The sequence below is a fragment of the Ictalurus furcatus genome, chromosome 16 (genome assembly GCF_023375685.1).
Source record: "Ictalurus furcatus strain D&B chromosome 16, Billie_1.0, whole genome shotgun sequence".
Taxonomy (NCBI): Eukaryota; Metazoa; Chordata; class Actinopteri; order Siluriformes; family Ictaluridae; genus Ictalurus; species Ictalurus furcatus.
The window spans coordinates 27712552-27725877 of NC_071270.1; the positions used below are offsets into that span (position 1 = coordinate 27712552).

At 42.6% G+C, this 13326-nt stretch overlaps 1 protein-coding gene across 2 annotated transcripts in view; it reads right to left on the reverse strand.

The window, feature by feature from the left end:
- Positions 1-10315, reverse strand: part of LOC128620469 (amine oxidase [flavin-containing] A-like) — a 59084-nt gene extending 48769 nt beyond the window's left edge. The window contains exons 1-6 of one of the 2 annotated variants that reach the window (XM_053645498.1): positions 10017-10254; positions 6395-6482; positions 5233-5413; positions 4002-4116; positions 1417-1574; positions 766-855 (exon numbers count right to left, since the gene is read on the reverse strand). In XM_053645498.1, coding sequence (XP_053501473.1) covers positions 766-855; positions 1417-1574; positions 4002-4116; positions 5233-5413; positions 6395-6482; positions 10017-10155 — 771 coding nt within the window. In that variant the 5' untranslated portion in view covers positions 10156-10254. Of the gene's footprint in view, positions 1-765; positions 856-1416; positions 1575-4001; positions 4117-5232; positions 5414-6394; positions 6483-10016 lie in introns of both variants that reach the window. The other variant, XM_053645499.1, reaches the window with a different exon arrangement.
- Positions 10316-13326: the final 3011 nt, after the last annotated feature.

The following is a 13326-nucleotide window of genomic DNA, read 5'->3' on the forward strand; positions in this document are numbered from 1 at the left end:
GAAGGCGTGGCCTGTTTGTGTCTGTTGCTCTCCAGTGAGCGTGATGTGTATCAGCTTCTGTTCATACCCAAGCTCAACGGATCATTTCTGGGGACTTGTACGGGGTCAAGGTCAATCTCTGTGCAATTTCATCTCTGGTTCGAACGCACACACGTTTATAATAAAGGTTAACGTCCCGCTTTAAAGTGCATGTGTGAAAGAAGGTATTGATTCCCAGTCAGCCGCTCGTCCTGCCTTATCACGCAAGAGGACAAAAGCACTTTAAAAAAAGAGAAGGAAATAAAGAGAGCGTGAAGAAAGGTTGAGAGTGTTAGAATGTGTGTGTGTGTGTGTGTGTGTCCGGGAGATGGTGATGTAACCCAGCACAGAGCATTAGACAGTCTAATGGATATGATTGTGCCCAGAGTGAGAGCTTCATCACATTCAAGGCCTCTTCGTTAATGTGAAGCTCTAAAAGGATTAAATGACACACACTGCCTCCAATTTACTCAATGCAAATGTTTAACGATCGAAAGCATTTCGGATTCACAACAAGGGAATGAGTGAGAGAGAGCGAGAGAGACAGACAGACAGACAGACAGATAGACAGAGAGACAGATAGCTGAACATGAGGAAAGGAACATTTTTTTTTTATAAAAACATCTCATTCTGAAGCAAACCTCCTCTCAGCGAGAAGTGCAGCTCTCACAGGGCAATTTGTTCTCAGCGCAGACGTGTGTGTGTGTGTGTGTGTGTGTGTCACCTCCTCTCTGATGTAACTGTTACCTGCCATATGGCCGTCACGGCTGATCCCAGGCGCACGTTCTCCTTCCCAAGCTGCTCTGCGACTCGCTCTGACAGCTGCTGAGTGCCCCCCTGTGGACAAAATACAACATTACACACAACAGCTGCACACAAAACACACTCACACACACATACATAAACACAGACACACACATACATAAACACACAGACACACACATACATAAACACACACACACACACACACACACATACATAAACACACATACACACACACACACACACATACATAAACACACACACACACACACACACACATACATAAACACACATACACACACACACACACACATACATAAACACACATGTCTGAATGTTCTTTCTTTCTTTCTCTCTACATTTTCTTTCCTCCTTCTATGTTTTCTTTATTTTACTTGTAATTTTTTTTCTCTCTCCTACTTGTCCTGATTTTCTTCTTTCTTTCACTCTGTCCTTTTTTTTAATTCTCTTCTTTCTCTCTCTCTCTCTCTCTCTCTCTCTCTCTCTCTCTCTCCTCCTTGCATAATTCTTTCTTTCTACATTTTTTCATCTTTTCCATTTTTTTATTTTCTTATCTTTATTTGTCTTTTCCTTCATCTCTCTCTCTCTCTCTCTCTCTCTCTCTCTCGCTCTCACCTTGACCCTAAACTCCTGCGCTGACCCCGGTGTGGTCTCCAGCAGTTTCATGACTCCGCCTGCTGCTGCGCTGAACATCAGGAAGTACAGGAAGGACAGTTGTGAAGGCTCCATTCCGAACACAGAGCGAGTGCACAGCTCCAAGTCCTCCATTAACTCTACAGGACACACACACACACACACACACACACACACACACACATATACAGTTCCCTTCAAAACTATTGCAAAAACAAGGCCAATTCATTTGTTTTACACTTTGTTATACACCAAAGACATTTGTGTTTGAGATCAAAAGATGGATTTGAGACCCTTTTGTATCAGAACGCCCAATTTTTAGGTGAGCAAAAGTATAGGAACAGATCGGTCTTGAAGTAAATAACACTTAATATTTCGTTGCGTATCCCTCGCTTGTGAGAACTGCATCAATCCTGCGACTCACTGACACCAAACTGTTGGTTTCTTCTTCTGCGTTGCTGTTACAGGATTTTACTGCAGCTTCTTTCAGCTGTTGTTTGTTTCTCCCTTCAGTCTCCTCTTCAGGAGGTGAGATGCTGATCAGTTGTGGTTTATTTCTCTCTTCAGTCTCCTCTTCAGGAGGTGAGATGCTGATCAGTTGTGGTTTATTTCTCCCTTCAGTCTCCTCTTCAGGAGGTGAGATGCTGATCAGTTGTGGTTTATTTCTCTCTTCAGTCTCCTCTTCAGGAGGTGAGATGCTGATCAGTTGTGGTTTATTTCTCTCTTCAGTCTCCTCTTCAGGAGGTGAGATGCTGATCAGTTGTGGTTTGTTTCTCTCTTCAGTCTCCTCTTCAGGAGGTGAGATGCTGATCAGTTGTGGTTTATTTCTCTCTTCAGTCTCCTCTTCAGGAGGTGAGATGCTGATCAGTTGTGGTTTGTTTCTCCCTTCAGTCTCCTCTTCAGGAGGTGAGATGCTGATCAGTTGTGGTTTATTTCTCTCTTCAGTCTCCTCTTCAGGAGGTGAGATGCTGATCAGTTGTGGTTTATTTCTCTCTTCAGTCTCCTCTTCAGGAGGTGAGATGCTGATCAGTTGCGGTTTATTTCTCTCTTCAGTCTCCTCTTCAGGAGGTGAGATGCTGATCAGTTGTGGTTTATTTCTCTCTTCAGTCTCCTCTTCAGGAGGTGAGATGCTGATCAGTTGTGGTTTGTTTCTCCCTTCAGTCTCCTCTTCAGGAGGTGAGATGCTGATCAGTTGTGGTTTATTTCTCTCTTCAGTCTCCTCTTCAGGAGGTGAGATGCTGATCAGTTGTGGTTTATTTCTCTCTTCAGTCTCCTCTTCAGGAGGTGAGATGCTGATCAGTTGCGGTTTATTTCTCTCTTCAGTCTCCTCTTCAGGAGGTGAGATGCTGATCAGTTGGGTGAAGGTCTGGTGATGGACTTGTCCAGTCTAAAACCTTCCACTTTTCCCCCGATGGAGTCCTGTGTTGAGGTGGAAGTGCGTTTCGGATCACTGCATGATGAAGTTCCTCCTGATTCATTCGGATGCACTTCTCTGTAAAGTTCCTGTAAACTTCTGAGTTCATTCTGCTGATACCATCATGAGTTCCATCATCAATAAAGATTAGTGAGAATGTTCCAGAAGCAGCCGTGCGAGCCCGAGCCATGACGCTACCTCCACCATGTTTCACAGATGAGCTTGTACGTTTTGGATCATGAGCAGATCCTTTCTTCCTCCACACTTTGGCCTTTCCATCACTCCGGTAGAGGTTCATCTTCGTTCCAGAACTTTTGAGGCTCATCTCTGTATTTCGTTGAGAATTCCAGTCTGGCTTTCCGATCCTTACCGCTGATGAGTGGTACAGCTTCTGTATTTCTGCTCTCAAAGTCTTCTTCGAATGGTGGATTGTGAGACCTTCACCCCTGCCCTGAAAGAACTGCTGTTCTTTTCCTTGGCCGACCCGTTCGGTGTCTGTTCCTCAGTACACCACTGGTTTCTTTCTTTTTCAAGAATTCCAAATGGTTGTATTGGCTATTCCCAAGGTTCGTGCAATGCCTCTGATGGATTTTCCCTCTTATCTCAACTTCAAAATGTCTCGCTGTTCTCCCATATACAGCTCTCTGGTCTTCATGTTGGTTTATCCTTTTTAACAACAAATGCAGTCTTCACAGGTGAAACGGAAGGCTCAAACCAAGAGCAGATGTTCAGAGCTATTTATTCTTTAAACAATCAATCAGGACACACCTGGGCAGCAAGAAGCACCTGCCGGTGACATTTTCCAATATTTTTGCTCACCTACAAATTGGCCGTTGTTTAACACGTCTACTTATAAATACCAGGAAATAAAAGTTGAAATTCTAGACTTTCTTCTCACGTTCATCTTTCGGTCTCGAACCCAAATGTCTTCAGTCCGCAGCAAAAACAAATGAACCGGCCTTGCCTTGCCGTCCCGATAGTTTTGGAGGGGACTGCACATCACTGCATCTGATTAAGATGTTCTTGCTACTCAAGAGTAATAATGACACTAAAATATGAAGGTCATGTACAATTTCCAGAGTCATTTCCTTCCACTGATCTCTCAGGATCCCGCCCACTGACTCTGCGAATAAATAATGATCTCTGATCTCACGTGTGGTCCAGATGTGCTTGTCCATGTAGGTCTGCAGTGTCATGCTGTCCAGCTGCAGAGCGTCCGGAGTCTTCATGGGATTCTCCACACACACAGTCTTACACAGACTCTCCATCTAACAAACACACACACACACACACACACACACATCTTCATATACGTTTAAAGCACTTAACCATTTCGGCTCAAAATGGACCAGTTTAAATCTTTACTTCAACTTCGTTCTTGTTTCTCATTTGCTTTTCCTCTTTTTCTTTCTTTCCTTCTTTCTTTCTTTCTTTCACTTTATTCTGTATGCTTCATTGATTATCCGCCTGGTTGTTTCTTTCTTCCTTGTCCCCTTCTTTCTTTCGATTTCTTTCTTGTTTCTTTCAAAGCCAGCCCCATGAAGACGTGGCGTGTGAAGGTTGGAAGAAGGTAGAAGAACTCGGATGTCCTGCACAGAGCCCTGACCTCAACCCCACTGAACACCTTTTTGGGATGATCTGGAACTGGAGTCTCCTCACATCAACATCAGTGTCAGACCTCAACATCACTAACGCTCTTGTAGCTGAATGAACACACATCCCCACAGCCACGCCCCGAAATCTAGTGGAAAGCCTTCCCAGAAGAGTGGAGCGTATTATAACAGCAAAGGAGGACTAAATCTGGAATGCAGTGATCAACATACACATGAGTGTGATGACCAGGCCATGTAGAGTACATATACATTGTAATTAGACACTTGAATTATTTACCCCTTAATCCTGGTGTATATTGAGACAGAGAGAGAGAGATGAAAGCTTTCCATAGCTGTAACTGTCTGTCTAATATATATATATATATATATATATATATGGATGAAAGAAGCAATCTGATCCTGCTCTCATGTTTGCACCTTCTGTTTGTGTGCATTCTCATTCCTCTGCGTTCTGTAATCTCTCTGTGATCGCGTCTCATTTCTCCCACGCAGTATGAAAATAGGCTAGCGGGCTAGCTAGCGTGTGGGAGGTCAGCCAGCTGCCAGGAGTCAGATTATTTTACAGCACAGCCTGTGATTATTCTTCTCGAAGAGCAAGCAAGAGGATGCCATGACAGTGAACTTCTCACTACATAGCAGGGATGTGATCTGATAAGGTTGTATCGTGTGGGCGGTGCCTTGTGGGTGGAGCCTCTAGCTAAACGTGCCCTTATTACTAGACTAGACTTGGAGTAAACGTCGGGAAACTGTGGAAAGTGTGTGTGTTTGTACCCGCCACAGGAAGTGCATGAAGTCCAGCAGTACGAGCGGAGAGAAAGAGGGAATGCTGGACGTGTAGGTGCTGATCTTAGCGTTAGCGCCGCCCATGTGGTGAACTTTCTTCCCCTCGGTGAACTGCGGGTAAACCTCCAGCCCCAGCTCCTGGATGAGATCCATAACATGAGTCTGTGAGCTGAGGGGGAAAAAAAAAAGATTTGATTAAAGCATGAATTTATGAGTTGTACAATTTGTTATATATTTTTTTTTTTTTAAATTGTTTATGTGGAGCACAGTTTAAAGAAAAAACAAGGTTTCTCTCTGAAGAGGGGGTGCATGGACGAGTGGACGAATGAATGAGTGGGAGTGGGTGTGACATTGGGGAAATAAAAGCTTTTATCATTCATCTGTGTAAAGTGCAGCTCTGAGTGACCTTCTAATGATACAGCAGGCTGGACAAGTGCCATATAGTGTACACTGCATCCAACAAAGGCCTCTGTGTGTGTGTGTGTGTGTGTGTGAGAGAGAGAGAGAGAGAGAGAGAGAGAGAGAGGGAGATACAGACAGACAGAGACAGAGAGTAAAATATAGAGTGAGACAGACAGGGAGCGTGAGACAAAGAGACAGACAGAGAGAGTTACAAGGAGAGAAATATAGAGTGAGACAGACGACACGAGAAAAATTCTTTGAAAAATTCCCTAAGCTCTTACTACAGTTTTCCAACCTATCAGAAACAAACCAAATGGAGGTGCTACAGTGGGCGGAGTCTAAATGCAGGTGCTACAGGGGGCGGAGTCACGCACCTGCTGCAGCAAAATTCATCTCTGTGCTGCAGATGCTCAGAAACCAACTACTGCTCTGATCATATCTCACTGGACAATCGTGCACTCATACTGCTTATTTCCTTATTTCCTTATTATATTTTATTTTATTTTATGGCATTAATGTACATAATTATGGTAACCTTTATATTTTTGTCCTACACTGGTGCCTTGCATTTTTCATCTTTATTTTATTTTTTATTTACTTGTTGTCGTATTCTATTATTATTATTGTTCTTTGTATTCTCCTTTCTTATCTATATTGATGCTTTGGCAATATTGTATGTAAACAAACACACCAATAAAGCGAGAGAGAGAGAGAGAGAGAGAGAGAGAGAGAGAGATGGTAATCTCACCTGCCCACCCACTGCCCCCCCATGTCCCAGGAGTCAAGGCCATTGGAAGCCGGTAAACTCAGAGTCAGAGTGCGACCCCCTACACGACCTGCATGTGACCCAACACATCAGCACGTTATCAGGCACTTCATCACCAAAATGGCCGTCTATGGCGTGATTTAATACACGTATATACGGTACATCCAACAACTCATCTAATATTATTATTAGTAATTAGTATTGTAATTAGTAATTACTTATTGCTTATATACATAAGTAAGTAGTAGTAGTATAAGTAGTATAGGTATAAGTAGAAGTAGAAGTACTAGTAGTAGTAATAGTAGTAGAGGAACAAGAAGAAGAAGTAGAAGTAATAGAAGTAGTAGTAGAAGTAGGAGTAGTAGTAGTAGTAGTAGAAGTAGTAATAGTAATAGTAGTAGTAGAAGTAGAAGAAGAAGTAGTAGTAGTAGTAGTAGAAGTAGTAGAGGTAGTAATAGTAGTAGTAGGAGGAGGAGGAGGAGTAGAAGTAGTAGAAGTAGTAGTAGGAGTAGTAGTAGTAGAAGTAGTAATAATAGAAATGGTAGTAGTAGGAGTAGTAGTAGAGGTAGTAATAGTAGTAGTAGTAGTAGGAGGAGGAGGAGGAGGACTAGAAGGAGTAGTAGGAGTAGAAGTAGTAATAATAGAAATAGTTGTAGTAGGAGTAGTAGGAGGAGGAGGAGGAGGAGGAGGAGTAGGAGTAGTAGTAGTAGAAGTAGTAATAATAGAAATAGTAGTAGTAGGCGTAGTAGTAGTAATAGTAGGAGGAGTAGTAGTAGTAGGAGGAGGAGGAGGAGTAGTAGTAGTAGTAGTAGGAGGAGGAGGAGGAGTAGTAGGAGGAGGAGGAGGAGGAGGAGGAGTAGTAGTAGGAGGAGGAGGAGGAGGAGTAGTAGTAGTAGTACGAGGAGGAGGAGGAGGAGGAGGAGGAGTAGTAGTAGTACGAGGAGGAGGAGGAGTAGTAGTAGGAGGAGGAGGAGGAGTAGTAGTAGTAGTACGAGGAGGAGGAGGAGTAGTAGTAGTAGTACGAGGAGGAGGAGGAGGAGGAGGAGGAGTAGTAGTAGTACGAGGAGGAGGAGGAGGAGGAGTAGTAGTAGGAGGAGGAGGAGGAGGAGTAGTAGTAGTAGTACGAGGAGGAGGAGGAGGAATAGTAGTAGTAGGAGGAGGAGGAGGAGGAGGAGGAATAGTAGTAGTAGGAGGAGGAGGAGGAGGAGGAGTAGTAGTAGTAGGAGGAGGAGGAGGAGTAGTAGTAGTAGGAGGAGGAGGAGGAGGAGGAGGAGGAGGAGGAGTAGTAGGAGGAGGAGGAGGAGGAGGAGTAGTAGTAGTACGAGGAGAAGGAGGAGTAGTAGTAGGAGGAGGAGGAGGAGGAGGAGTAGTAGTAGTAGGAGGAGGAGGAGTAGTAATAGTAGTAGTAGTAGGAGGAGGAGGAGGAGGAGGAGTAGGAGGAGGAGGAGGAGTAGTAGTAGGAGGAGGAGGAGGAGGAGGAGGAGGAGTAGTAGGAGGAGGAGGAGTAGAAGTAGTAATAGAAGTAATAGTCATAGTAGGAGTAGTAGTAGCAGTAGAAGTAGTAGTAGGAGTAATAGTGGTAGTAGGAGTAGTAGTAGCAGTAGAAGTAGAAGTAGGAGTAATAGTGGTAGAGGAACAAGAAGAAGAAGTAGAAGTAATAGAAGTAGTAGTAGAAGTAGGAGTAGTAGTAGTAGTAGTAGAAGTAGTAATAGTAATAGTAGTAGTAGAAGTAGAAGAAGAAGTAGTAGTAGTAGTAGTAGAAGTAGTAGAGGTAGTAATAGTAGTAGTAGGAGGAGGAGGAGGAGTAGAAGTAGTAGAAGTAGTAGTAGGAGTAGTAGTAGTAGAAGTAGTAATAATAGAAATGGTAGTAGTAGGAGTAGTAGTAGAGGTAGTAATAGTAGTAGTAGTAGTAGGAGGAGGAGGAGGAGGACTAGAAGGAGTAGTAGGAGTAGAAGTAGTAATAATAGAAATAGTTGTAGTAGGAGTAGTAGGAGGAGGAGGAGGAGGAGGAGGAGTAGGAGTAGTAGTAGTAGAAGTAGTAATAATAGAAATAGTAGTAGTAGGCGTAGTAGTAGTAATAGTAGGAGGAGTAGTAGTAGTAGGAGGAGGAGGAGGAGTAGTAGTAGTAGTAGTAGGAGGAGGAGGAGGAGTAGTAGGAGGAGGAGGAGGAGGAGGAGGAGTAGTAGTAGGAGGAGGAGGAGGAGGAGTAGTAGTAGTAGTACGAGGAGGAGGAGGAGGAGGAGGAGGAGTAGTAGTAGTACGAGGAGGAGGAGGAGTAGTAGTAGGAGGAGGAGGAGGAGTAGTAGTAGTAGTACGAGGAGGAGGAGGAGGAGTAGTAGTAGTAGTACGAGGAGGAGGAGGAGGAGGAGGAGGAGTAGTAGTAGTACGAGGAGGAGGAGGAGGAGGAGTAGTAGTAGGAGGAGGAGGAGGAGGAGTAGTAGTAGTAGTACGAGGAGGAGGAGGAGGAATAGTAGTAGTAGGAGGAGGAGGAGGAGGAGGAGGAATAGTAGTAGTAGGAGGAGGAGGAGGAGGAGGAGTAGTAGTAGTAGGAGGAGGAGGAGGAGTAGTAGTAGTAGGAGGAGGAGGAGGAGGAGGAGTAGTAGGAGGAGGAGGAGGAGGAGGAGTAGTAGTAGTACGAGGAGAAGGAGGAGTAGTAGTAGGAGGAGGAGGAGGAGGAGGAGTAGTAGTAGTAGGAGGAGGAGGAGTAGTAATAGTAGTAGTAGTAGGAGGAGGAGGAGGAGGAGGAGTAGGAGGAGGAGGAGGAGTAGTAGTAGGAGGAGGAGGAGGAGGAGGAGGAGGAGTAGTAGGAGGAGGAGGAGTAGAAGTAGTAATAGAAGTAATAGTCATAGTAGGAGTAGTAGTAGCAGTAGAAGTAGTAGTAGGAGTAATAGTGGTAGTAGGAGTAGTAGTAGCAGTAGAAGTAGAAGTAGGAGTAATAGTGGTAGTAGGAGTAGTAGTAGCAGTAGAAGTAGAAGTAGGAGTAATAGTGGTAGTAGGAGTAGTAGTAGCAGTAGAAGTAGAAGTAGGAGTAATAGTGGTAGTAGGAGTAGTAGTAGCAGTAGAAGTAGAAGTAGGAGTAATAGTGGTAGTAGGAGTAGTAGTAGCAGTAGAAGTAGAAGTAGGAGTAATAGTGGTAGTAGGAGTAGTAGTAGCAGTAGAAGTAGAAGTAGGAGTAATAGTGGTAGTAGGAGTAGTAGTAGCAGTAGAAGTAAAAGTAGGAGTAATAGTGGTAGTAGGAGTAGTAGTAGCAGTAGAAGTAGAAGTAGGAGTAATAGTGGTAGTAGGAGTAGTAGTAGCAGTAGAAGTAGAAGTAGGAGTAATAGTGGTAGTAGGAGTAGTAGTAGCAGTAGAAGTAAAAGTAGGAGTAATAGTGGTAGTAGGAGTAGTAGTAGCAGTAGAAGTAGAAGTAGGAGTAATAGTGGTAATAGGAGTAGTAGTAGCAGTAGAAGTAGTAGTAGGAGTAATAGTGGTAGTAGGAGTAGCAGTAGAAGTAGAAGTAAATTGGTTGTTAATGTAAATAAGTTGATATAAACCTGTGTACATGCTCTGATTATATTCTTTAGATAGTGGGCTGAAATGCAGGAGGATTAGTCAGTAAACACACCTTTGGCCTCCAGCACCAGCACTCGGAGCTTCTCGTTTCTCTCCTTCAGCCGACGCACGGCGCAGAGACCCGACAATCCTCCTCCAACCACAACCACATCACACACCTCACACACCTTACACTGCTGATCCTCACCCATTCTGCACAAACTCAACACTATACAGTGCAACACTAAAGCCAGAGGAATGGCGGTGTGTAGTTTCACCTTCGCACTGAGGACTAAAGTTCGTTACCGCTGTTTGTTCACACTGAAAAGTAGAAGTTGCTTCAGACACTCGGGTTACAGCTGCATTAAGGGATCATCTACAAAGAGCACTTCTTACTATGTAGGAAAATAATTCATCACACAAAATTCCAAGACATTTTAATGGCTGGATTATATTTCATATCAATATCTCTTAAAAAAAAGAAATTATTCTTCTAAAAATGTATTTGAATCTCAATCTGCACTTCTCTCATTAAGGGATCATCTACAAAGAGCAATTTTTTTTTTTAATCAATTACTTAGGAATTAATTCCTCATGCAATATTCCTAGGAATTTTCATGGCTTAGTTGGATTTTATTTTTTTTTTATTTCCAGTTTTTATTCAATTTAGTCCAAATCTGTAAACTTGACACAATGTTGAACTAAAAAAAAGAAAATCTGTTGTAAAAAGTTGTAAAACGTCTAAGAAAACTTCATAGCCATTGTAATGTCACCCATACACTGAGCAAAATCATACAGTGCCCTCTACTAATATGAAGAAGAAGAGAGAAGAAGCCTAGGGTTGACTGGAACTTCTTAATTATTGCCCTGATGGTGGAAATGGGCGTTTTCAATGCTTGTGCTATTTTCTTATAGACACGCCCCATTGTGTGAAGCTCAACAACCTTTTGCCGCACATCACAGCTATATTCCTCGCTCTTACCCACTGTTATGAATGACGAAGGGAATTTGGCCTATGTGTTACCTCATATTTATACCCCTGTGAAACAGGAAGTCATGGTTGAACAATTTCCTGTTCCTAGTCACGCAGGTGTACTAAAATATATATATATATATATATATATATATATATATATATATATATATATATATATATATGGGAATATAATACTTCAAATATATTTTTCTCATATGAATTCATAGGGGGTGCCAATAATTTTGCACACCTATATTTAACAAAGTTTTTAGTTTTTTCTTTATAAACCTGTGTTGTGTTTGCGATTGTTTGATCTCCATGAGAGCAGAGTATATTTGTGATTTTATTTATTTATTTATTTATTTTAACAAAAGATCGAAAGGTTAAACAATAAAGACAATTTTTGACCGTCTTCTTCGCTCTTATATATCAAGGGCGCCAATATTAGTGTGGGGGGGGGGGGGGGGCTGTATATTTCTGCTCTGTCGGGTTTGGTGAGCATATTTAAGCACCACTGTATATATTTGTGATTGCGATACTATGCTACAACAAAATATGTACCCCCCACCCCCACCCCCCTCATGCCGAGCCACGTGTGTTTTTGCTTTGATCCATGCTCTGTATTGTTGTTGCTGGTATCCCTCGTGTTTCCTGAGTATTCTCAGCTGACCGTACCTGACCGTACCTGACCGCACCTGACCGTACCCAGTCTGCTGTTCTGTGTTTGCTGTCCTGGTTTGACCTCGCCTAGTTTCTCGATTCCCGCGTATCGTCTTCACCTCTTTCTATGTCTGTCACGTCTCTTTACATGACAATACACTATTAAAATGTCATCAGGAGTACACCTAGAAAGAGACTCAACAGCATTTAAGTCAAAAGTTAGTTAGGCATTTTGTCTAGCTGAGTGTTGTAAGACTGGTATGTGACACATACATGTTATTCCTGGATTTTTGTGTGTGTGTGTGTGTGTGTGTGTGTGTGTGTGTGTGTGTAAATATCATGCTTCGTTAACTAGACAGGCATTTCTATCAGTCTGCTTAATTAACGAAGCACGATAATGAACAGTAAATGAAAAATGAATCAGTAAATGGGTGTGAAATGGAATAGTGGAACGCTTTGTTTACATTTTAATGAATATTCATTAAACATTCATTATGATGTGGATATTTTCAAAACCGCTGTATTTTTATCATTTATTATTATTATTATTTTTTTTTGCATTACAAATGGCCTTGTGTCATTTTTGTCTAAGAGACAAAACATCGTTAATCGTTATTCATAGAAGAAAAACATTGAATAAACTCATCACGTGGATATTTTGGGGGAACCTGAAGTTGATTTAATTTGTAGTTAAATACAGCTAATAAAAAAACGAATAAACTCGTTCAGTAGTCTGTGTGGACGACAACACACGATTCATCGCAATATCAAATGTAATTATGTTGTCATATCGCCCAGCGTTAGATGTTTTGTCTTGGTAATTTCACACGACAGAAAATAGAGAGGGAGACGATGGGACTATAGCTGCTATAACATCCGATCAGCCAGAACATTAAAACCACCTGCGTAATATCGTGTAGGTCCTCCTCCCCTTGTGCTACGAAAACAGCTCGGACCCGTCGAGGCACGGACTCCACGAGACCTCTGAAGGTGTGCTGTGGGATCTGGCACCGAGACGTTAGCAGCAGATCCTTTAAGTCCTGTAAGATGCGAGGTGGGGCCTTCGAGGATCGGACTCGTTTGTCCAGAACGTCCAACAGATCTGGGGAATTCAGAGGCCGAGTCAACACCTTGAACTCCTGTCATGTTCTTCAAACCGTTCCCGAACAGTGTTTGCAGTGCGTCAGGAAGCGTTATCCTGCTGAAAGAGGCCACTGAAATTAGGGAATATCGTTACTAAGAAGGGGCGTACTTGGTCAGCAAAAAGTCGGACCCTGTCACCTGTTTGGTAGTTAACTCACCACTGCATCCACAAGACCTGCCGTTTTGGAGATCCTCCGACTCAGTCGTCCAGCCATCACAATTCGGCCCTTGTCAAAGTCGCTCAGATCCTCACGCTTGCCCATTTTTCCTACTCTCAACACATCAACTTCGAGAACTGACTGTTCACTTGCTGCCTTATATATATATATATATATATATATATATATATATATATATATATATATATATATATAAATCCCACCCCCGACAGATGTCTCTGCAACGTCATAATCGACATTATTCAGGTCACCTCTCAGTGGTTTTAATGTTATGGCTGAAGTCACAACGTGTTTTTTTTTGTTTTTTTTGTATCTACAAACCGAAAAAATGTATGATGTGTTGTTCTTTAATAAACAGGTGAATAGCTGGAATGTTTGCTTGTGGTGTAAGAAGAATACAACACTTTGAGACATGGGGTTATGGG